Raw genomic sequence first — 23,664 nt, forward strand, 5'->3', positions numbered from 1 at the left:
GTTCAGGTTGAAAAACCGCCAAAGGTTCATGTCATAGTTTAAAATCTTTTAAATAATATGCCAGAGAAAATGCGACCAAATCAAACCTGGACTTAAATCTCTTTATTTGGAGTGGCATGACCCCAAACAGATCTAGAAAATGCAATACTTATTGAAAATTATCTTTTGTATTTAACCAGTTTACGTTTGACATTAAAATTTGTTTCATGTTCTAAAACATTGAAGTGTGACAAAACCCCCAAAGAGAAACAGTTTGTAAGGGGTAGATACTTTCTTGCAGCACTGCAGATGACATCCATTATTAAAACTATACGACATTATTCTTTCAGGTTAGTCAGTTATTGTTTATCCTATTTGATTTCCTAACATTTGTATTGTGGGCAGTTTTACTTCATGCTTTCTTTTGCAGAAGTTGTTCTCCTGTTTCCTCTTTCTCTGTCACATCTGGTGTGTTTACGGAATGCCACTCACCTGTTCACTCATGCTTAGTCTTTGGTTAGAATACCAGCTGTTTGTGTTGTGTTAAGGTTTGTGTATTATTCTGAATTTTATTTTTTCTTTGCTATCTTTGGATTTCCTGCTGAAAGATTCTTAAAAACATTCTAGTTGCAGCATGCAGACTGTTGCTTTATTACAGGATTGTCAAACTCCTTTTTATTTTGGGCCACGTCAAGATAAATAATGTCATTAAAAGGTCAGCTGTGGCAGAAAGCATTGATAAAACTACCTGTTAAACTGTTAAAATATGGTGAGAACCTTTTGCGATTAAATATTATTAAACATCTTTTCACTTATATATAATTTGGCACAATACAGATAAAACTTCCAATTTGATTGATGAAGTAATATTTAAGCACGCAACTGTAATCCTGACGGTTCTGTTTGTAGAGTCTAAAGGGCCACATAAGAATTTCTGGCGGGCCAGATTTGGCCCGCGAGCCTTAAGTTTGACACATGGTTTATCAGATCCAGTGAAATATGTTACACTTTTCCATTCATGTAGCTTTATTTAAAATGTAACATTATCTTTCTATAGCAAGGAAGGTTTTTTTTTTTTTTTGCAATTCAACTTATAAATTTATTTCACATCTAAAAATAAAAAGTCTTCATTATATCACTAATAAGGCAATCTTTAACTTTGAAGAATGTAAAACAAACATGTTTTAAAGTTTAAAGTTTCTGACTGTCCATAAATGCAAGTTTAGGCAAGTATATTTTTTGCAGCACTATAAAAAAACCCCATCTCTAATTTACGGTAAAATACCGGCAGATGTGGTTGCCAGAATTTTACCGTATTTATACAGATTTATCTTATTCATACAGACTTACCATACAGATACAATAAAATTCTGCAGCTGCTAATTTACTGTAAACTAGAAACGTTTTTATTACAGTGAGGGATTTATTATTTATTAGGATAAACACAAATCTGCCTTGTTTGAAGTGTGATTGTGCACTTTATTCCTCGAGGACACAAGATACCATTAAATACAAACTAAAAGTTTATCGATATTATATTTAACTAAAAAAGAAAACATGCATTAAAAACATTCTGTTGCATTTATTTTGCAGGAATTGTAAGGCATGCAGACTGATTTTTGCACTTGTGATTTTAAAATATACATATATAAATATTTCTCATTTTGTTTTCCACTAAGTAACACACACAGATTGAAGGCTTTATCTGTAATTTTTACTGTCAGATTATACCATTACATTAAAGACAATTTTTGAAATAGTTTTTCACTCATCTGTAGCCGTTCAGAAGCTGCTGTAGTTTCTAAAGGACTCAACTGAATCTGGGTAACCCAGTTTCTCACTGAGCCATTTCCCAGAATAAGCAGGTGGACTGCAGTGGTTTTCATTTCGGTCTGCAGTTCAGAGCTGCTGCTTGTTGCCGTTTTGGTTTAATAATTGATATTCCACGTCTTCTGTTTGAACTTTTCTTCTTTCATTCAGTTCTGCTCTCAGCTCTTTTTCACTAGAAAGGGAGAAACAGTACAGACAGGATCAAAGATGAAATCCTTATCTGCATTAAAAATTTTTAAGGACAAAATGAGCAATTTGCATCTTGATTTTTTAATCAAGATGCCCTGCCCTCATCTTTTTCACCTGGGTGGGATGAAAGTAATCCCACAAGTCAGGTTGAGCTGCTGCAGAATCACAGGATGACTTGGCAACTGCCAGAAAAACAGAACAAGTTTAGCACCAAACTGAGCTTTGCTGAGTTTTTTTGCTATCTTAAATGTGAACAAACCCTCGGAGGAGAGACAGAGGCACTGGGTTTGCCAGAGGCGACGTGGCGGATGGCTCTCTGGAGGATCATACCCTGATCCGTGAGCCTCTGCAGGTATTCTGAGCTTTCCTTTGTGCTGTCACTGCTCTCACCAAGCTGTAAGTTTGCAACAAATATAAAAGCGCCTTGACAATCCAGAGCAAAATAGTTAAAAAAGGAGTTTTTAAAAGCTCACCTGATTTTTATATATAATATAAGCCTCTTTTTCGTGCTGCAGAGCTAAATGAAACTCCCCTTTGCTTTCATAAACAATGGTGAGCACATGGTGACTGAAAAAATAACAGAAAGAAATGTAAATTACTTCAGATGAACTCGAAGAAAAACAACTAACATGACATGCATACCTGTGTGCATGCTTCAGTGATTTTGCACCGTGATATTTAGAGGTTAAAGTCAAGGCGTTCTGCAGGAACTTCAGTGAAAGCTCATTTTCCATCAGGGCATGGAGGACTAAACCCAGCATACTCTGTCAGATAAGACCCAAAAAACAACAGTAATACTTCAATTACAAAGCGAGTGAGCTGCAGACAACACCGTTTGAAGAAAATAAAGGTACAACAGTTTTGTTTTTGTTTTTAATGGGACAATAAAACATTGACAATCATGAATAAGCACGATTAACGTAAGTAAATGCTTTGTCTTAATTCAAGTGGACTAAGATATTTTCTACTAGAAACTAGACAAAATAATACTTCAGTGTTATTGCAGTGAACAGAGAAAATCATGTAATTTTTATACATTTATTGTTAGTTTTAGAGTATTTGTTGCTGACAAAAGCACACAGCAAACTCCTCTTGTTTGTGTTTATGATGGTAGCACTGACAAAGGGTTTGGTGAATGAGGATTGGTCAATCCCCATTAAAACAACAACTAGCAATATGTTACATGAAGACATTTTTTAAGTATGCTAAAGCAGATAAAACTGGACTTACATCCAGAAGTGCAATTTGTGGATGATCTTCTCCGATAACGAGCAGGGTGAGGTACCGAGCGCGATACAGGAGCTGAAGGGAAGTCGACCAGCGGCCTCCGGCAAAGAAATACAGCGCCAGATGAGTCTAAATCACAGGAAGGATATAAACACTTGCAAATTGTTCATAATTTAGATATAAAACCTCATAGTAGCCAATAAACTGGTTGGACTGGTGAAGAGGTAAAGCAACCCACATAGTCCTGTATGGTCTGTGGATGGTCTGTCCCTTGTATTCTCTCAGAAATCAAAACAGCTTTTTCCTGAAGAACGAGAGCCTGGCATGGACAAAATGACAACATTACTTCACAGGAAGACATCATAGAGAAAACTTTAAAACCTAAACGGAGGCTGACGTGTTGAGTTAGATGAAATAAAAGCGGTACATCATGGAAGAAAATAACTTCAATTGATATTTACGTCATCATTTTCTCCTAAGGTGTATCTGAGCCGCCCAAGGAGACGCAGACACATGGAAACGTCCTCATGCAGCATCCCACAAACGCTGCTGAAAAGAGTCAGGGCTCGACCAAGCAAGTCCACACCTGCTCTGAGAAACCCTGGGAAGCAAAAAAAGAGAAGAAAACAGCAATTAATGAACCACTTCTCCTATAACCCTTCTGGAAGAGTATTCTTCTTATTTTGTGTGACTCAAATTAGCACATTATTATGAGAAACGACACAGAAAATGTGGGATTAACTCTAATATTCCTTAACAAAATCTGACGTAACCGTTTGGCTTCAGATGTCATCTAATTAGTAAAAAGAGTCCAGTAAAAATAAAACTGTTCTGTGGAAACCTCAGAGGTTTTTTACAGAATATTACAGAACAAACAAAATCGTTAAGACAGGTCAGAGGAGGGGTGTCCAAAGAGTGGCCCAGGGGCCATTTGTGGGCCTTGAACTGATTTTGTGCGGCCCACCAATTGCTTTTTTCTGAGTTCGTTTCTCCCCTCAGCGGTCAACTGAGGTACAACCGTTAATGTAACCTATTCTGTGTTACTATTTCCATTATTAGTAGCTTATTATTGTTATTTCACTATTATTATCATTAGTTTTTTTCTCTGTTTTTTAAAATGAATTTATTGTTATATAGCACAGATTAATGAGACTTTATAGGCGTACTTTGGCAAGTAGTTGGTAATTATTCTGATGCTAAATGTCCAGTTGTTATTTACAATTATTATTATTATTATTATTATTATTATTATTATTATTATTATTATCTGTAGATTTTCTTGTCTTGTTATGAGTTAGTTTGTAACCATTTTCTCAATGTAATGTAATTGTTTCCATTCATTGTTGACTCTTTAGCCCAGTATTTTGAACAGCACATGAATATTATAACATGGTTTTAATTATTGAGTCGGTAAATAATATTCCTCATTAAACCAAATGGGATTAAATAAGTGTTCACTTCTTTGTACTCCTTTTCAAACAGAAAAGTAGAGATAAGCTAATTATTCTGATCTTGTTTATGTATACACATGTTTTCTCTGTCCTACTGATTGATTGTTTTCTTGTTCTTAAAAACCTGTTTGAAATAAATAGATAAATAAATAGATCACCCTGCTGTGCTGCCAGCTGTGCTTGCTGTACGAGTCCGGCAGCATCAGTTGACGTTGGTTTGAGATGTTTGACCACAGGAAACATGTTCACCACGTCGTCCTCGCTGAACGCTGGCTTGTGTCGACACTCAAACACGTACTCTCTCAGCTGCAGCTGAGCAGAGACGAAGGAAAGAGGTCAGCCGCTTAAATTATTCACATCACAGCTGGAGACAATTTGTCTGTCTAACCTTTTTTTGTGTGAATTAAGGAAATGTATTTATAAACAAATTGTCAAAAACACCTGAAATCATACTTATGGAGAGCAATCTCAGTCAAAATTGAGCAAACAAATAAATCAAAAATAAGTGACCATATGATAAATAAAATAATAAATAAATGAATAAATAATACAAGTGAGGTTATTATTACAAAAGTGATTAAATAAAGAAGCCAGTTAACCATATGCTTATTATTTCTTGATTTATTTGTTTAACTTTGGCAGAAATGGTTCTCCATAATTACTATTTAGTTCTTGAATGCCTGCAGCTACAAATTACACCACTGATACACTAATTTCAAACTCTGGTTTAGAGATACTCCAATCTTTTGTTCAACAAACAGATCGAGTAGTTAATTTTAACCTTAAAATCCAAGAACAGCTTTCATTTGGCCTGTCATGAGAACAATGGCAACTCAGGATGAAGTGTGATTCTTAACATGTAAAAAAAAAAATCATATTTTATTCCACAAAATATATATATATAAATAAAAACAACTTATACAGATATGTTAAAACGTGATTCCTACCTGAATGCCTGTCTTGATGGACGTCTCTCTCAAAAGTGAAATCTTCTGAAGGTTGTGCTTTTCTATTTCTTCTTCTATGCTTTCACTGAGTGCAGAGATTAAAAGACAGTAAAGTCCTGCTGCTAAACGTAAGCTCTGCCACACAGACACAAATGCACCTTTTAAATGTATAGTGGTAATAATCTTCCGCTTCCATCTTGATCCTGATCCACAGATCATCAGAAGTCAGTTTTGCCCACAAACTGCTGGTCGGGACGTTCGCTCGGTCGCTCTGGGTTCGGCGGCGGCGGCTCCTGCGGCGGGACGGCAGCTCATCGCTGCAGGAATCAGGAACAGGAGCGGAGGATGAGCTCAGGAGGCAGTTTAGGAAATGACTGACAGCTGCAGAAAAAGCTGCAGGCTCCACATCCTGACAAAAAAAAGAAACAAACCCTGAGTTAATTAACCTCAGACCAGAGGATTTTATGTTCGGTCTAAAGCAGTGTTTCTCAAACTTATTCAGGCTGAAGACCACTTACCTCATCTAACAAACACTCACACAACATCTTCATATATACAATCTGAAATTAAAATATTAGTCTCTTAAGTTCCGCTTTAAGTGAAGGGCGGCGCTGTGTTGTAAATATGACTGGTCAGTGGTCACAATAATACCATCAACGCCTTTTTGAGTTATTTACAGGTTCTGAAGGTATGGATTCTAAGCTTTCCAATCATAGACAACACATGAAAATCAAAAAAGTTAGTTACATTAATAATATTTTAGGGCTATTTGTAATTTAGAAGCACAAAAAAAAGGAAAAAAAGACTTAAGTTGCGTTGGAAAAAACATTTTCTTTCAGCCAGTAGATACAGCTCAACATAAATAATTTTACTTTTGTGTAAAGGTTCAGTTGTTCGTCGCCTCGTCATATCACAGCACAGCCGCAGACCGAGATCTGTATCGTAACTTTTGTTGCGGAAAGTGCCTCCACTGTATGTGATGATAGCTCAGTAAGTGGTGTGTATGTTTAGTGTAGGTGAGCGAGATGTGTGGCAGCCGTCCTCCGGTCAGAAGGGGGGCGCTGCGTGCTAAAAACAAGAAGAACCGGGAGGCTGGGGGAGCGAAGAAGAGACGGCATGTGTGAGTGGTGAGCGTAGCCGACGACCGGAGCAGTGGCTAAGGGAAAAATGTCTGTGAAGCTTTCAACTGTAAGCTGGCGCTATTAAAAGTTAACTTCCAGCCACCGTGTGGTTCATGTTCAAGGCGTATGAAGGAGTTAACCCCGAAGTAGACTTCACTTCGGCCCTGGAGGAAGAACTGCCCTGTGCCCTCCGACCACGGTCAGAAGACTGAGCAGGAAAGGTTAACACACTGTTCAAAAACAAACGTTTTTCTACCACCATCATTAAGCTTTCTATTTAGTGACCCAATCTTAAGCCATTTATCTGTAAAGCAGTGCATAAATGTTCCAAAAGAGGGTGCTGTTGTTTTCTGTAATTGCTGGCACTACCACAATTCCGACATGTTTGTCCTGCCGGGGACACCGTAGCGCAGGGGATTTCTGCGCGCGAACTGCCGTATTCTTTACAGTGTGTTTACTGCCTGTAAGGTAAGCAGCAGCTCTGCTAGCTCAGTGTAACATATACAGTATATTAATATACCGATCCATCTCTGTTTGTTCAGTTTGCCTGTTAAGTATAAATTACATTTTGTTTTGGTGATGTTTCATTATTTTGTAAAAAGAAAAACGATTGAATGCTGACAGTGTGTTTACTGCCTGTAAGGTGAACAAAATAAACGCGCCAAAGTCTCCCCACAACGACGAGCCGCCTGTCTGATTCCTCTCCTGCACGGAACACATCCCACCCTCACACAAACACAACGCAGAGTCCATCGGGTGTCTTCCAGCAGCTGCAGGGTTAAAGAGGGAAAGCCTGGGTTACATCTTGGTGCCGTGACCCGGATTGTGGTTCTTGGAGACCAACAGGTTGGAGGGATTCTGTTGTAATCAAAAAAAAAAAAAAAAAAGAGAGACTTTATTCCGGTTGACTGTGCCTCCACTTGGGCAGAATCACATTTCCTGTGTATTCTTTAGAGATTCGAGTAAAATGTTGTGGTGTTAATTTGTTTTGTGATAGTAATGTAAAAAAAAAAAAAAAAAAAAAAAAGACTTTCCAGCTAGCCATTCAAAGGGGCCGTTGTGACTCAGTATTGAATATACATATTTATTGTTGTGGCATTTTATTTTTTTATTCTCTTTTAAATGTCTATAAGATGTGCTGAGTAGTGTGTTGAATTTATTTGCTGCAAAGAACACTGTAGTGAACTTCCTGAAACACAGGCACAAGATCTGTTGTGCCCATAATTCTACTTAAGAGTAAAATAATAATAAAGAAAGAAAGGGCAAATATGTGGCATCATCACTCAGTTGAGCCCCTGAGTCCAGGATCTCTCGCAGAGTCCCAGCAAAATAACCTCAGTGCCATTCCAGGTCACACACAACCGCAGCCATGGCCACGTGAAGGGCAGCTTACTCCTCCTCCTCCTCATTTGTCCTTCTATAGTGACCAGTACCCTGTCCCTCCGCAGCCGTCTCTCCTTCCTCTTCCTCCTCCTACTGCTCCAGCTGCACCAGCCCACGTTGGTCATCAAAGCTATTCTAGTGCATTCCAAAATGCACCTCAGTTACTACAGCAGCCCAGCACACAACCTCCAGGGGTTAACCAGACCGGGCAGCTTGTGGGACATAGCACCCACACCTACCCAGACCACCTACATTCCACCCCTCACTCCCAGCCCAGACCCACATTCCAGCCCTCTCAATCTGTTGCACCTATTTATCAGGGTTGCACTCAGGGGGAAGCACGAACACAAAATATACCCCAGTTTGCCTCATATGGAGCCCCCAACCACGTTGGGCACGAGCAGGCCAGTGTACCACAGCACATGCAGCCGCATGCATTGGGGTTTAACACATATGACCGCTCAGGAGCTGCCCAATACATTCCTCGACCCCCACCTGCTGCCATGGCCTCGTATGCATACCATCCTGACCCTCAGTTAGATGACGGTGGGAGGACTACCATCAGTCCACGCCTCCCCCAAGCAATATATGGTGGTTTCCTGCAGACTCACCAAGTAAAGAATGTGCAAGTCTTTACTGGTAACGCAGACAGTAAGATGCTCGTGGAAGACTGGATCCGTGATATGCAATACCTGCTGGATGCCATTGACCTCCCTGTACATCTTCGCTTCTCCACAGTGGTTCGACACCTCAATGGAGAGGCCAGAAAGCTGGTTCTCAACCTCCCACCCAATGACCAGACCCCCGAGAAGGCATTTAACGAACTGAGGGCAGAATACGGTGATACTCAAGGTTCGTTAGATCCTTTAGCCGACTTTTATGAGCGGAGCCAGAGGTCATGCGAGTCAGCCTGCTCGTATGCCATAACGCTGGAGGCAATCTTGCGGGCTGTGGAAGAACACCAGAGGGGTGGTAGGCCCTTTCCAGATCGAGATAGTAAACTGACTCGCCAGTTTTTAAGAGGGCTGATAGACGAACAGGTATATGCACGAATAGCTCCAATGAAGCCCATGTTACTGAGTTTCAGAGAACTGCAGTCAGAGTTACGAAATATGGCAAGAGAAACAAAGAAGTTCCAGCCACAAAATAAAATAAAGAAGACATTTACTCAGGTGCAGATGACCTCAGAAAGCTCAGCTGTGAGGTTGGAAGGAAAACAATGCACTTCTGAGCTCTCTGAACTGACTGAGATTGTCAGAAAATTAGCTCTTAACCAAGAAGAGCAAATGGCCAAGCTGTCCAAACTGGAATCAAGTATAAAATCCTCCAAGTTGCCCCCAAACACATCCCCCTCATCAGCACATTCTACGAGCCACAGTTCAAGTGTTACATGTCATCGCTGTGGAAACCGAGGGCACATAGCTAGATTCTGCCGAGCAGTACTTCCTGATTCCACCTCCACTGGGACTCGCCTTGCTCAGTGGTCAACCTCGGCAGAGGAAATCAGCATTCCCCCAGCTCAGGGTTTAAACGCTTAAAGCCCATGGTAGCAGGGGCAACCATGGGCAAGCAGGAAGCCCCACACAGAGATGATAAAGGCAATGCTAATAGAGCAGAGGGAACTCCTCTGGTGGGCCCAAGAAATGAGGGAGAAGTGGAGATAAATGGCATTAAATGCAGGGCTCTGATTGACTCTGGATCTCAAATCACGAGCATCACCCATAGCTTCTGGCACAACCACCCAGACCTTCAAAAACAGAATCTACACCCATCCAAAATAACTATAGAAGGTGCTGCAGCTCAAAATGTGCCTTATTATGGTGTTTTGCAGATCAAACTTAAGGTCTTTGGAGAGGACTGTATGACTGTCCCCACATTTGTTGTCCCTGATTCTGAATATCGCTCCTCAGTGCCTCTGCTCATTGGAACCAATGTCATCCGTGCATCTAGAAGTCACCTACAAGCAGTTTACGGTGTCGAGTTCCTCCACAGGATAAAAGAGAGCCATCCAGAATGGCATTCTGCTGTGATGGAGGTTGAAAACACAGAAGAAGATCAGATGCATGGCATGGTTGGCCCCGCTGTCTTCACTGGTCGGGCTATCTGTATCCCTAGTGGTAAAGAGGTGGATGTGAAATGTAGGATTAAGGCAGGCCCTCAGAAAAAAATCTATACAGCACTGATTGAAAGCCCTTCTCCACACCAGCTCCCCCAAGACCTACTAGTGGCTAAAGTTCTCACAGATGTAAAGAGGGGATATGCTCCAGTCAGAGTCATGAATGCGTCCCGGAAAAACATCACTATTAAGCCCAACACTCAGCTTGCCACAGCCTTCTTGGTGGACAAAGTGGTTGAATCTTCTGACACAGGAGGAGACAAACATCAAAGTGAAATGGAAGAAGAGCTGTGTCTGAGCCTGGGTCAAGTGGTGGCAAGTTTTGAGGTGGACCTGGGTGGAGCAGCAGTGGAAAATGAAGACCAGCGTGCTCTCCTCAGGAACCTAGTGGAGAAAAATGGGGATGTCTTCTCCCAGAATGCTATGGATTACGGTCATACAAAGACTGTGCAGCATGAGATTCCTCTGGTGGACTCAAAGCCATTTCGACTTCCATATCGTAAGATCCCCCCTTCTCAGTGGCAAGAGGTGAGGAACCTCCTGACAGAGATGGAAGCTGCAGAAGTTATCCGGCCAAGCAAAAGCCCATATGCATCACCAGTGGTGATTGTTACTAAGAAAGATGGGTCATTAAGGCTTTGTATTGACTACAGAAAACTGAATTCCTGCAGCACACGTGATGCATTTCCATTGCCACGAATTGAAGAAGCATTGGAGGCACTGGGGCAAGCTAAATACTTCTCCACACTGGATCTTACGTCAGGCTACTGGCAAGTGGAAGTGGCAGAGCATGATAAACACAAAACTGCATTCAGCACGCCCATGGGGCTTTTTGAGGCCAACAGAATGCCATTCGGGCTCCAAAATGCCCCATCCACATTTCAGAGGCTCATGACATGCTGCTTTGGGGACCTGAATTTCACTCACCTGCTCATTTATCTTGATGACCTCATCATATTTTCCAAAACATTTGAGGAGCATCTGGAACGCCTCCAGCTGGTTTTTGATCGACTGAAAGAACATGGCTTGAAGTTAAAACCCTCAAAGTGTCAGCTGGTGAAGAAGGAGGTGCAGTATCTGGGCCACATTGTGTCTGCGGAGGGAATCAAGACAGATCCAGAGAAGATCAGCAAGGTTAAGAACTGGAAAACGCCCACTAATCGTAAAGAGGTCCTGCAGTTTTTGGGATTTGCAGGGTACTACAGACGCTATGTGAAAGGTTACTCCACGCTGGCTGCTCCCTTGTACCGTCTCACCTCTGGCGATCCCAGAAAGAAAAAGAGAAAGACACATAAACACACTGACTCTGACCGACCCTATCTGTGGACTGCTGAGTGCGAAGAGGCATTTCAGCGTTTAAAGGATAGACTGGTGACAGCACCCATACTAGGCTACCCAGACTACAACCTGCCTTTCGTGCTGCAGACTGATGCTTCGGGGGAGGGACTGGGTGCTGTGTTGGCTCAAGTTCAGAATGGGGTCGAGAGGGTCATGGCTTATGCCAGCAGAGGCTTAAGCCCACCTGAAACCAGATATCCGGCACACAAGCTGGAATTTCTGGCCCTAAAGTGGGCCATCACAGACAAGTTCTATGACCATCTTTATGGACGTTGTTTCTCTGTCTTGACTGATAATAACCCCCTCAAATATGTGATGACGACAGCCAAACTTGATGCCACAGGGCAGAGATGGGTGTCCCAGCTATCGTCCTTTGAGTTTGACATCCAGTACAGAAGGGGACAGAACAATGCAAATGCTGATGCTCTTTCACGCATGTCCAACCAAGAAGTCACACAGATCTTACAGTCATGCCCTCAGCATGTCAGGGTCTCTGAATCGAAGCCTCCAGGGCCCCAGTGTGTTCCAAAGCCCCAGCATACATTCAACAACGCTGCAGTTTCGAAGGTGCCAGATAGCTGTGTTTTCCCAACAGTGAATCAGCTGTATTTGGACGTGGGAACAGATGCACTTCCAGCCATGACAATTCAACAAATCCGTGCAGAACAGAAAGATGATTCCATTATTGGCCAAGTTCTGTATTTCAAAAATAATAACAAAAAACCACCTCGAAGCGTGAGGATCGGCCTGGGAAGACATGGGAGCCTTCTCATAAAAGAGTGGAGGAGGTTGGTGGTCAGAAATGGCATCCTATACAGATGCATCACAGATGGGCAAAGAGGACGCATTGAGCAACTCATCTTGCCAGAGAAGCTGCGGGTGGTGGCTAAAACTGCTCTGCATGATGATTCAGGTCATTTAGGCTTTGAGAGAACTCTACAGCTGATAAGAGAGCGATTCTACTGGCCAAATATGTCCCTGGAAGTCAAATCGTGGTGTGAGCAGTGTGAAAGATGTTGTCTTAGGAAGACCCCCACAAGCAGTATTGGAGCTCCTCTTGTCAGCATCCACAGCAATGCCCCCATGGAGCTTGTGTGTGTAGACTTTCTCTGCCTGGAAAAGTCAAAGGGGGGCATTGAAAATGTTCTTGTTGTAACAGACCACTTTTCTCGTTACGCTCAAGCCTACCCCACCAAAGACCAAAAAGCACGCACTGTGGCCAAGGTTCTGTGGAAGAATTTCTTCTGCCGGTTCGGCTTTCCAGCAAAGCTCCATGCAGATCAAGGACGCAATTTTGAGAGTGCAATTGTAAAAGAACTATGCAAGATCACTGGCATCACTAAGACTCACACCACTCCATATCACCCACAGGGCAACGGGACCACTGAAAGGTTCAACCGGACCCTAATGAATATGCTGGGAACTCTGCCACCTCACCTAAAGCCCAGGTGGCATGAATATGTGGATGCCATGACCCATGCTTACAACTGCACAAAACATGACTCAACTGGATACACTCCGTACTATTTAATGTTTGGGAGACATCCCAGACTTCCAGTGGATCTGGTGTTTGGGACCTCAACCTCTAATAGCCAAGCGGGCTACAGTGACTATGTGCAGACACTCCATGACTGCCTGCTGGAGGCTTATGCACAAGCTAATCACAGTTCTAGGATTGCCAAGGAACAACAAAAGAAGTACTATGATCAAAAAGCAAAGGATCAAGTGTTCAGCCCAGGGGACCGGGTGCTGGTCAAAATATGTCATGTGGAAGGACGGCAGAAGCTTGGAGACAAGTGGGAGCCACGTCCATATGTGGTGGTGAAGAAACAGCCTAAAATACCAGTATACGTGGTACAACCGGAGGATGGTGGCCCAGAAAGAGTGGTTCACAGAAACCTTCTCACTCAGTGCATGTTTATCCCGGTAGAAGAGGTGGGCAAACCGACAGCTGAGGAGGAGGAGTCAGATTTAGATCTGAACGAGACAAGTTTAGAGGAAGACCTGCAACAGAATGCGGATGCAGTCAGCATGGAGGAAACTGGACCCTCTCTGCAGCGTGGAGAAACTAACCAAAAAGACAAACAAGCCAGCCAAGAGGAAGGGGATACAGCAGGAGAAAATGAACCCCATGGCACTCCAGAGTCACTGCAGAGCAGTGGGATTCCAAGAAAAAACCCACCCAGGACTAGACATCCTCCCAAAAAGCTGTCATATGAAGCACAGGTCACAAAAACAGAAGATGTGCTGCAGAAGATAGAAAGAGGATGGAAGCTGTGGCAGAGGGAAAAGGCAAAGAGAGCTCACAGACACACATAAAACACTCAACGGCACACAAACATACATATCATACAAGATAAATTTGAGCAATACATTTTATTGAGCAATACATTTTATTGCTGATGTTACGACTGTTAAGGGTTCTCTCAGTTAATTCTTTTTATGTTCTGTTTAGTTTTATGGCAGGGACGCCATCAAATAAAGAAGGGGTAGATGTAAAGCAGTGCATAAATGTTCCAAAAGAGGGTGCTGTTGTTTTCTGTAATTGCTGGCACTACCACAATTCCGACATGTTTGTCCTGCCGGGGACACCGTAGCGCAGGGGATTTCTGCGCGCGAACTGCCGTATTCTTTACAGTGTGTTTACTGCCTGTAAGGTAAGCAGCAGCTCTGCTAGCTCAGTGTAACATATACAGTATATTAATATACCGATCCATCTCTGTTTGTTCAGTTTGCCTGTTAAGTATAAATTACATTTTGTTTTGGTGATGTTTCATTATTTTGTAAAAAGAAAAACGATTGAATGCTGACAGTGTGTTTACTGCCTGTAAGGTGAACAAAATAAACGCGCCAAAGTCTCCCCACAACGACGAGCCGCCTGTCTGATTCCTCTCCTGCACGGAACACATCCCACCCTCACACAAACACAACGCAGAGTCCATCGGGTGTCTTCCAGCAGCTGCAGGGTTAAAGAGGGAAAGCCTGGGTTACATATCCATTATTATTTTCAACCACAATTCCTTGGTAAGCTAACTGTAGCGTAGCACTTTCGTCAAATAAACGGTTGTTTACATGCAGTACCTGGCGGGCCAATAGAGGACGCCCGCGGCCCACAGTTTGAGAAGGACTGGTCTAAACTAATTTCTCTCAGCACCTTCATGTAGGTCCTGAAGATGTGTTTCGCACTTCTGGTGATGACTTCACTGATGGAAATTCTCTGTGGGAAGATGTGATTGATTATTTAGACAGAGTTAGACATTTATCTAAGACAAAAGATATATATTTTCAATGTTAAAGACAAGTATTTACATTTATATGCGGTAGATAAGCAGTATTGCTTATCTACTGCTTATTGCGGTAGATAAGCAATAAGCAGTATTGCTTATCTACCGCATAAGTCAGGGGTTTCCAAACGTTTTGTCACATGGCCAAAATTGTTGAGTCAAAAATATTTGCGGGTCAAGAAAATAACAACAAAAACAAGCAAATAAAGATGTCTTTTTTATGTTAATTTTCAGTTTGTTTTTGGCTCGACTGAACAAAATTATCCTCATTATAAGAAAAGGATTTGGGTCATTTCTTTCAAAATGTTTGCTAACATTTAGTCACGTTTAAGAAATCAGATGAAAACTTATTTGGCTGCAGTTAAAGTTAGTAAAAGTCAGCAATAAACGTGTTTCTACTTCTTAAAAAAAAGCTTGATTATAAAAAAACAAATACTTTGTATTGTTAGTGTTTTCCATTTTTTTTAAAATTATGGTACAGCTGTATTAGCCATTTCATAATTAATGAAGACTCTCATTTACGTGAATACATGCACATATTGATGTATAATTGTGCATTTGTTTTTTAGTTAAAATGGACGCGGTGTGTACCTGCACATGGCTGAGTCTTTCTCTCTCCTCCATCTTGTCCAGCTCCTTCAACATGGCACCCAGATATCGTACATTTACGCCCCGCTGATGGATCGCTGAGGTCAGCGTCGCTCCATCCATTGGGACGGCTGTATGGTCGAGGCAGTCCCTCAGCTAAAAAAACACATTGTTTTTACTTTTAGCATGTTTTTATTGTGTTTTCTATTATTTTTATTTGAATTCTTTATTAGTTTGATCCTCTGGGTGATTAAGAGGAAATGGCTGAGGGGTTTTCTAAAAACTTTTGAAACGTTAACTAAATCTGCAGACGTGTGTCTGGTGAATTTTTGGTTAAAACATGTTTGTTTTTCATTCAGTGGGTAGAAAATGCAGAAATTTTACTCATGTTGGAGGAGAAATACTTCATAATAAAATTACTCAAGTAAAAGTATAAAGTACAGCATAGAAAAAAATACTCCTAAAGAAAAAATTTTCAAAAAAGTAAATATAACTGAGCAAATGTAACTATAGTTACTCTCCAACTCTAAGTATAGACTTATGGCACACTTTGTTGTCTCTTGCTTTTTACATTTTAATTGTTTGTCCATATATATATACTGTATGTATATATATGTATATAGATATATGTGTGTGTGTATGTGGGTAGGCGGGGGTGGGTGTGTGTGTTTGAGTGTGTGTGTAAATATGTAATTGCTGCAACAATAATTGCCGGTTAGAAACTTGAATAAAACTGAACTGAACTTCCTATCTGAGTTTTTTGTGCATATTTGAAACAATTTCAGGTATGTTTGTTTTCCTTGGTTTGCCTAAATTACCATGAGGTAAATTACCATACCTAATGAAACCTGAAACTCATAAAACGTTTCAGGTTTTATGAGTTGAAGGAGACTCATCACTCCCAGACCCGACTCACCACTACAGGAATCTGATTAGAGAGAAGAAACGCAGCAGCGTCCCAAAGTAGACGTCTCTGTCTCTGTACGTCCGGGAGACACTCGGAGGGAAAACGCACACCTAAAGAAAAAAACAAGAAAAAACTGATGGCTGACAGTTTATTTCACCTTTTTAGTGACTTTCTAGTATAATTACGATAGAACTTGTTGAATTATGTAGCAAAAAAATCTACTTTAGTGTTCAGGTAGACACAAATGATGGCTGGATGGAGTAAATGAACTACCAAATACAAATAGAAATAGAAGTGTGTCTGTAGTACCTGGAAAGCAAACATCAGGATTGAAGCGGATGTCAAAGCAAGAGTCACTCACAGAGCCGACATTTTCACAAGCTTTCCAGATGATATTCCTTCTTTTTTGTTCTAAACAATAAATAAAAGAAGGGATTTACTGCTAAATAGTAAAAATCTTAATTATTTGATTAAATTGAGTCAGACGTTTATCCTTTTGCACAGTATTTATATGTTAAAAGTGTTACACCCTCTGAACACCAAATTGTTTGGCAGCCATGTTTAATATGGCTACCAACAAACATGGCAGCCAAATTTTATTTTGATATTTTTATCGGAATAAAAATATAATATTTTTATTTTACCAGAATATCATAATCTCATACAAAATTCCACTTTTAATTAAATAACAGAAAAATATAATCAGACATAAAGAACTAATTAGTATCACAGCCATTTGTTTAATGTCTACTTTACATTATTGCTTTATTAGTAATTAATAGCTTAATATTTTCTTGGGGGATAAATATGACCGAATACCAATACCGCCTCTTCAAAACTGGAAAAACAAGAAAACATTTAATAACAGTTTAAATTAGATTGATAGGTATGAATGCTATTTAATTAAATGTTACTACTTTAACCTTTTGTTAATTAACCAATCATAGACGGAGTTTAAAACCTACAGTCAGATTAACAAGTGTTAACTCCAATTTATCTGTATTTTCTTTGCATAAATACATATTTTCTAAACTTTTTTTTCTTTCTGAAGATTTTATTTAGTTGTAGCTTCTCTCTGAAGCAGGCAATATTGTTTACATCATGGCTCCACGTCTCGACTGTTGTAACAGAACATGTCATTTTATTTACTTATTCCAAAAACCATTGTCACCTGCAGCTCTCTGAGGTTCCTCGGGTTTCTCTGTGGCGAACTGATGGCCGAGGTCATCGGACGCCATTTTAGCAAAAAGTTCATACCTTAAAAAAAACAAAAAAAACATGTTTTCATCTGTCTTGGTTAATCGCAGTTCCTAAACAATTTAACATGAAAAGGAAACAGAAAAAAATGGATGGATGGATGGATGGATGGATGGATGGATGGATGGATGGATGGATGGATGGATGGATGGATGGATGGATGGATGGATGGATGGATGGATGGATGGATGGATGGATGGATGGATGGAAGGAAGGAAGGAAGGAAGGAAGGAAGGAAGGACATGTTATTTTTCATGTTTTTATTTTTATGTAGGATTTGCTAAAATTAATGTTTGTATTTTTCCATACGTTTTCGTGCATCATGTGACGGTCATGTGACCTCGCTCCTCTTCCTCACCTGTGCTGGACGAAGGCCTCCACCAGCTGCGGCCGGAGGCTGGCCAGGCCGTGGCGGTGACGCCGCGGGAAGCCGAAGCTGCGGCACGCTGCGGGAACTTCCTGCTGAGTCTCAGCCGACAGCAGGAAGTTCAGATCCGGAGGGAAAGTCCGCAGGAGGTCCAAAATGTACGGACGTCCATCGCTGCCAAATATCCCGACTGTGGAGATGGCCGACCGGAGCTCCACAGGGCTTCCGCTGTGGTCCAGGACCCAGTGAGGCTGGATCCTCAGCGACTTACTGCTTTCATCCAGAAGATCCAAAAACCTGCAAAAACCAAAAACATGGCGGCTTCCTTTATCAACATGAATGTGGCTAAAATGTGAAAACTAATGTGATGGCGTACGGGATGCAAAGTTGTAAAAAAATTAACAGCAATAGTTTGGTTTATTTAGCCTGTCATAGAAAAAGTCATAACCGTGTTATTCATACTTTGCTTATTTTGCAAACTAAATATTTAGTTAGCAAAATAAATATCTAATTACAAGCTAAATATTTAATTTCGAGCTAAACATTTAATTTAAAAATGTAAAAGCTAAAGTAAAAACTAAATATTTACCTTCAAAATAAATACCTATTTTAAAACAAAACATTCATTTTCCAAACTAACTATTTAGTTCAAACCTAAATATTTAGGTTGTTAACTAAATATTCAGGAAGGAAGTTAAATACTTAGTTTGAAAATTGAATGCTTAGTTTGGAGTCTAAAATACTTAGTTTAGAGATAAATGTTTAGCTTGAAACTAAATATTTAGTTAGCAAAATAAATATTAAATGTGAAGCTAAATATTTAGTTTGAAAACTAAATACTTATAATGTAAACTAAATACTTAGCTTGTGAATTAAATATTTAGTTTGGAACCGCAGCATTATGAATGCATATATAACAATGTAAAAATATGACTGAAAAATGGACACAAAATAAACCCAATTATAATTTTTTTTGACTATCTTCACACATGGACGCCATTAGAGTTTTGCTCACCGTGGGTGAGTAAAAACTGTTTTCCCGTTGTCGTTAGAGCCGTAAACTATCTGCTCGAGGTTTTTCTCCAGTAATCCGGGAACGACGGTCTGAGCAGTGACACGGACACCGCGATAATCCACCACCGCCGTGCCGAGTGTGTGGAGCCCCTCTGTGTCCACGGATGCATATGCCTGGAAATACAAATATTGATCAAGAATAAGATGAGGTTCTGTTGGTTTATTAGACCTTTAAAGCATCAGAAAGGAAAAACGTCTTAAATCACCACATTAGTACATAATTAACTATAGATTAAAAATAGATGAAATCAAAACCAAACCATTGTTAGTTTGGGGGGGCTGTACAGATCCACAGCTCAGGAGTGTCAATTTATCAAACTATTAACTGCCAAATACACACAGCCTAAAGAGCAGAGAGTGACAAACAGAAAGCTGCTTGTGAAAAAACAAACAAACAAAAAAAAACTTTTACAGTGTTTTACGAAGTGCTCTGGTAAGGAGCTAAGTTGGGGCCACAAAGTTTGGACAAAAGACAAAAAAATTGAAGCTGAAAAATTGTTCTGAAACTGAAAAAAAATTTAACTGAAAAAAATTTGAAACTGAAAAAAACTGAAACAGAAAAAGGATTTTGAAACCGAAACAAATATTTGAAATAGAAAAAAAAATTAAGATGAAAAAAATGTTTGAACAAGAAAAAATTTGAAACTGAAAAAAAGATTTGAAAGTGAAAGGAAAATGATCTCAAGATAAAAAAAAATTGAAGCTGAAAAACAATTTGAAGGTAAAAATAAATTGGAGCTGAAATTTTATTTTGAACTGAAAAAAGTTTGAAAGTGAAGAAAAGGTTTGAAATTGAAAAATATTAGAAAGTGGAAAAAAACTTAAACTAAAAAAGTATGCAAAACTACTTTTTAGATTCAGGATTTTTTTTCAGTTAAAAAAAACTTATTATTTTGTTTCAAATATACATTTTCAGTTTCATTTTTCCCCCCTTCTGATCAAACTTGACCCCAATTTAACTCCACAAGTAAGAGTCTACATTGCAGCAAAATCTGATTCTACAAAATACCAACAAACAGGGATGTACAAACAAACCATCCTGGTTTTCATTATTATCGCTATTTTTCTTCCATTTTGAAGTGATGAATGACATATAATGTATTACACTGCTTTCCTAGTACACAAAACCCCATGGAAATACGTTGAAGTTTGAGGAAGTAATGCGGAAACGTTCAGGATTAATAAACACCTGAACTCCTCTCAGGTCACACATGGCAGCAGCGTGAGCGGCAGCATCGCCCCCTACTGGCGCGTAGTGGTCCGACATGTCGAATCCCTGGCTGAAGAAGAGATTGTTCCACACAAAGATGTGGAGGTGATGCGGCTCCCCCGGGTTTAGCGGCATGACGTTTCCCTCCATCATGGACACGGCACCCTGAGCTGCAGCGGCCACAAAGTCACTGTTGATCTGCATGGAGAGAAAAACAACATTCCCAGAGGAGGAAGAGAATTTATTACAATAATTATACTCATAAGAGTAGAAGTACTTCAACATATTCTTACTCAAGTAAAAGTATTTGGTAAAAGTCTACTCAAGTACTAACTGATCAGATTATCAGTCATTTAATATTTAAAAATGACATCATCAGACGGACCAAAATATGAATTTAAGTGGAAATTTTGGTATTTTAAGACCAAAAATGAAAATAATTCAAAATGACAAAATGAGGCAGAATATTTTTTTTCCAAAGCAGTTTCTTTTGATAAAGAATTTTAACAAAAACTGCAGGTGTGTCTGGTGAATATTTGGTTAAAGCATGTTTGTTTTTCATTCAGTTGGTAGAAAATCCAGACATTTTACTCAAGTAAGAGTAGAGATACTTCATAATAAAATTATTCAAGTAAAACTAAAAGGTACAGTGTAGCAAAAAATACTCCTAAAAGCAAAAAGTTTTCAAAAAAGTTGCTCAAATGAACGTAATTGATTAAATTACTCACCTCTGATTATATGATTATGGACTGAAATGAAATGTTTTGTTCATAGATAAATAAAAAAAGACAACAATAAGAGAGTTAAGACTAATACTTTCATTTCAGGTTGTATATGTCGTTCTTTTGTGGGGGAGTTTCAGGTTAGCTGGTTGCTGAATGGATTGAGCGATCCTACGCCTGGAGACGTTTGAGAAACACGTCTTTGTTTTTCTCACCCTGAAGATTCGCCTGTCTCTGCGCCGCCGCTCCTGCAGCGAAGCTCTGGGAAGTTCCCTGGATCTCTGCAGCTCCTCGTTCCAGCCTCGAATCTGCACAAACGTCAGTGTCGCCATCAAACCCAGCCTCTTAGCCTCTCTGCTTATTGATGCTGTTTGGCGTTTGTAACCTGTCCGGCTGTCTCCTCTGCAGTCACACAGTCCAGGCTGTGACCTCCAGCAGGCGCCACCCAGGTACACACCTGGACCGGAGCGCGGATGCACTCATACGGGTGCTGATAAACTCTGGATCATGACAGAGACATTCTTAGGTTGCCTGGAGTTTTATATATTCTAAGATTACTAATGCTCTGACGCCCCTTTTCTATCATCAACAAACCCAGAGTGTTCACCTCCTCTTCTGCAGAGCGGCAAAGTTTTTCCTGAACGAGGGACTGAGTTGGCTCAGAAGCTCGACCAGAGAGTGACAGAGGATTTTAGGAGCTGCAGGTTTGGGGTTGAAGTTGAAGGCAGTGGACCTGCAGCAGAAGGACAACAGCTGTCAAGACTGTAACCTCTAAAGTACGACGGTGAATTAAGGCCACTGTAAGAAAACAGGAGGAATACATTTCTGCCGAAAAACTCAAACATATTCTAGAGAAACAAGAACATTTCTCTGCTCCAAAAGTCACAAATTTGATTGGGAAAATTCAGAAATGTTGATATTAATTTAAAAAATGTTCTAGACAAAACATGAAGATTTCTGAGTTTGACAAATCTAAAATTTGTTATCAAAACCCAGAAATTTCCAAATTAATCTCAGAAATTTTCTAGAAAAACTTGGGAATTTCTCAGTTTGACAAATCTAAACTTTACTGTAAAATCTCATAAATTTTGAGATTAATCTCAGAAATATTCTGGAAAAACATGAAAATATCTGAGATTATTCAAAAAATTTCTGAAAGTCAAAAATGTTCGACTTTTGAAACTCAGAAATTTCCAATACTTTTCTAAAAACTTTTCTGAGATAAACCTCAAAATTTCAGATATTTTAAAATCAAAATTCTGAGTTTTTGGCAGAATTTTACTCTTTTTTCTACTGTAGCCTTAAAGTAAATTGCTCCAGAATCAACCAGTTTTTTAAATTTCAGCAACTTTGGAATAAAAAAGGAAATCTCTATAAAATATTCTATAAAAAGCACGGAAATTTCAGTGTTTGACAAATGTAAAATTCTCTATTCTCAGAAATTTTGAGATTAATGTCAGAAAAAAAGCTTGAAAAGTGGAAAAATGCTTAACCTTTGAAACTCACAAATCAAAATAATAAATCAAAATACTTATGGTGACAAAACTTTTTTCACAATAAATTATAAACAATACAATATATGCCCACTTCTGCAGTAAACCCCAATAAGCGTTAGACAATTTTTTGTACTATAAGTATTTAGGAGTAGTTTTTTGTTTTCTAATTTTAAGTTAATGGCTCACCAAACTATGCTGCAAAAATTCCAGTGGAGAATCGAAATCTTTGCAGTTTTTCCCAATTCCAATCTAGAATTGGGAAATATTTCAGAATAAGTGGGTTGGAACATTTTGTGCAGGAGCTTCAGACTCACTGGTTGCGGTAGAAACCCCGTGTGCAGCAGGTGATGCTGAGCTCTCGCTCCTCCATCGTCAGGATGCTGATGTACATCAGGTCTCCGTGCAGCTTCCTGTTTCCTGGAGGCGGGTTCCAGCTGCTTATGTTCAGGACTCTGAGGCACTGCAGAGGCTGCACACACCACCCAGTGTTTAGCCCAACTCACCTCAGCCATGTTTCCACTTATCCAGACTGAGTTCTCACCTTCCAGTCGTCTCTGATCGGCTGCAGAGGAATAAGACGTCTTTCCTTACATCCAGGCAGGATGTAAAATGGAGGGCTGCGGGACACCGAATCCTTTTCCATATTGTCACTTCCTGAAGCAATGAATACAGCGGTTAAAATGTTGAAGGTTTCACAAAAGCGACTAACCAAGAAGGAGTGACGTTACCTGGATGTGCTCTGGTGAATAAGGACAGGTAGGACAGCGAGCGGCCGGCAAGGTCGAGGCTCCGCAGCAGGTTGCGTACGTGTCGCAGATGAACGCGAACATCCCGCACCGAGTATGAATCTGAAACAACACAAGTCATGTTTTAAAGGAAAATTATAGCTAAAAGTTTTAAGATTGATTTTAAAAAAAAATCTCTCGGTTTTTATGATTGCAATTTGCACTGAGATCGAATAAAGTGCAGTTGATTAACGAAAGTGAGCTTTATTCCAAAATAGCCATTTTAGCTGCGTTAGCCACAAAGCTACCTGCTAGCTTAAATTCGGTGATTTTATGGTTAGCTCAGGAGAGAGATTTGCTATAAACAAGAGTGGTACAGTTATTTTTTTTTATCAAGCCCCTGTCAGACAACTTTGTCAAAGAAAAAAGAAGCAATTTTATAATAAATAATGT

The 23,664-nt window shown here is 40.0% G+C and overlaps 1 protein-coding gene across 2 annotated transcripts in view; it reads right to left on the reverse strand.

The window, feature by feature from the left end:
• Positions 1-1,212: 1,212 nt before the first annotated feature.
• The window catches only part of LOC116728350 (clustered mitochondria protein homolog), a 28,374-nt gene continuing 5,922 nt past the window's right edge, over positions 1,213-23,664 (reverse strand). The window contains exons 5-29 of one of the 2 annotated variants that reach the window (XM_032576398.1): positions 23,215-23,334; positions 23,028-23,140; positions 22,801-22,955; positions 21,598-21,723; positions 21,376-21,490; positions 21,206-21,298; positions 20,248-20,466; positions 19,000-19,172; positions 17,976-18,281; positions 17,532-17,617; positions 16,670-16,771; positions 16,370-16,470; positions 15,457-15,609; positions 14,736-14,798; positions 5,782-6,032; positions 5,624-5,708; positions 4,835-4,988; positions 3,687-3,826; positions 3,464-3,544; positions 3,229-3,354; positions 2,641-2,762; positions 2,472-2,565; positions 2,258-2,392; positions 2,113-2,180; positions 1,213-1,981 (exon numbers count right to left, since the gene is read on the reverse strand). In XM_032576398.1, coding sequence (XP_032432289.1) covers positions 1,879-1,981; positions 2,113-2,180; positions 2,258-2,392; positions 2,472-2,565; positions 2,641-2,762; positions 3,229-3,354; positions 3,464-3,544; positions 3,687-3,826; positions 4,835-4,988; positions 5,624-5,708; positions 5,782-6,032; positions 14,736-14,798; positions 15,457-15,609; positions 16,370-16,470; positions 16,670-16,771; positions 17,532-17,617; positions 17,976-18,281; positions 19,000-19,172; positions 20,248-20,466; positions 21,206-21,298; positions 21,376-21,490; positions 21,598-21,723; positions 22,801-22,955; positions 23,028-23,140; positions 23,215-23,334 — 3,284 coding nt within the window. In that variant the 3' untranslated portion in view covers positions 1,213-1,878. The remainder of the gene's footprint in view (positions 1,982-2,112; positions 2,181-2,257; positions 2,393-2,471; positions 2,566-2,640; positions 2,763-3,228; positions 3,355-3,463; positions 3,545-3,686; positions 3,827-4,834; positions 4,989-5,623; positions 5,709-5,781; positions 6,033-14,735; positions 14,799-15,456; positions 15,610-16,369; positions 16,471-16,669; positions 16,772-17,531; positions 17,618-17,975; positions 18,282-18,999; positions 19,173-20,247; positions 20,467-21,205; positions 21,299-21,375; positions 21,491-21,597; positions 21,724-22,800; positions 22,956-23,027; positions 23,141-23,214; positions 23,335-23,664) is intronic. The other variant, XM_032576399.1, reaches the window with a different exon arrangement.

The sequence above is a fragment of the Xiphophorus hellerii genome, chromosome 11, assembly GCF_003331165.1.
Source record: "Xiphophorus hellerii strain 12219 chromosome 11, Xiphophorus_hellerii-4.1, whole genome shotgun sequence".
Lineage (NCBI taxonomy): Eukaryota > Metazoa > Chordata > Actinopteri > Cyprinodontiformes > Poeciliidae > Xiphophorus > Xiphophorus hellerii.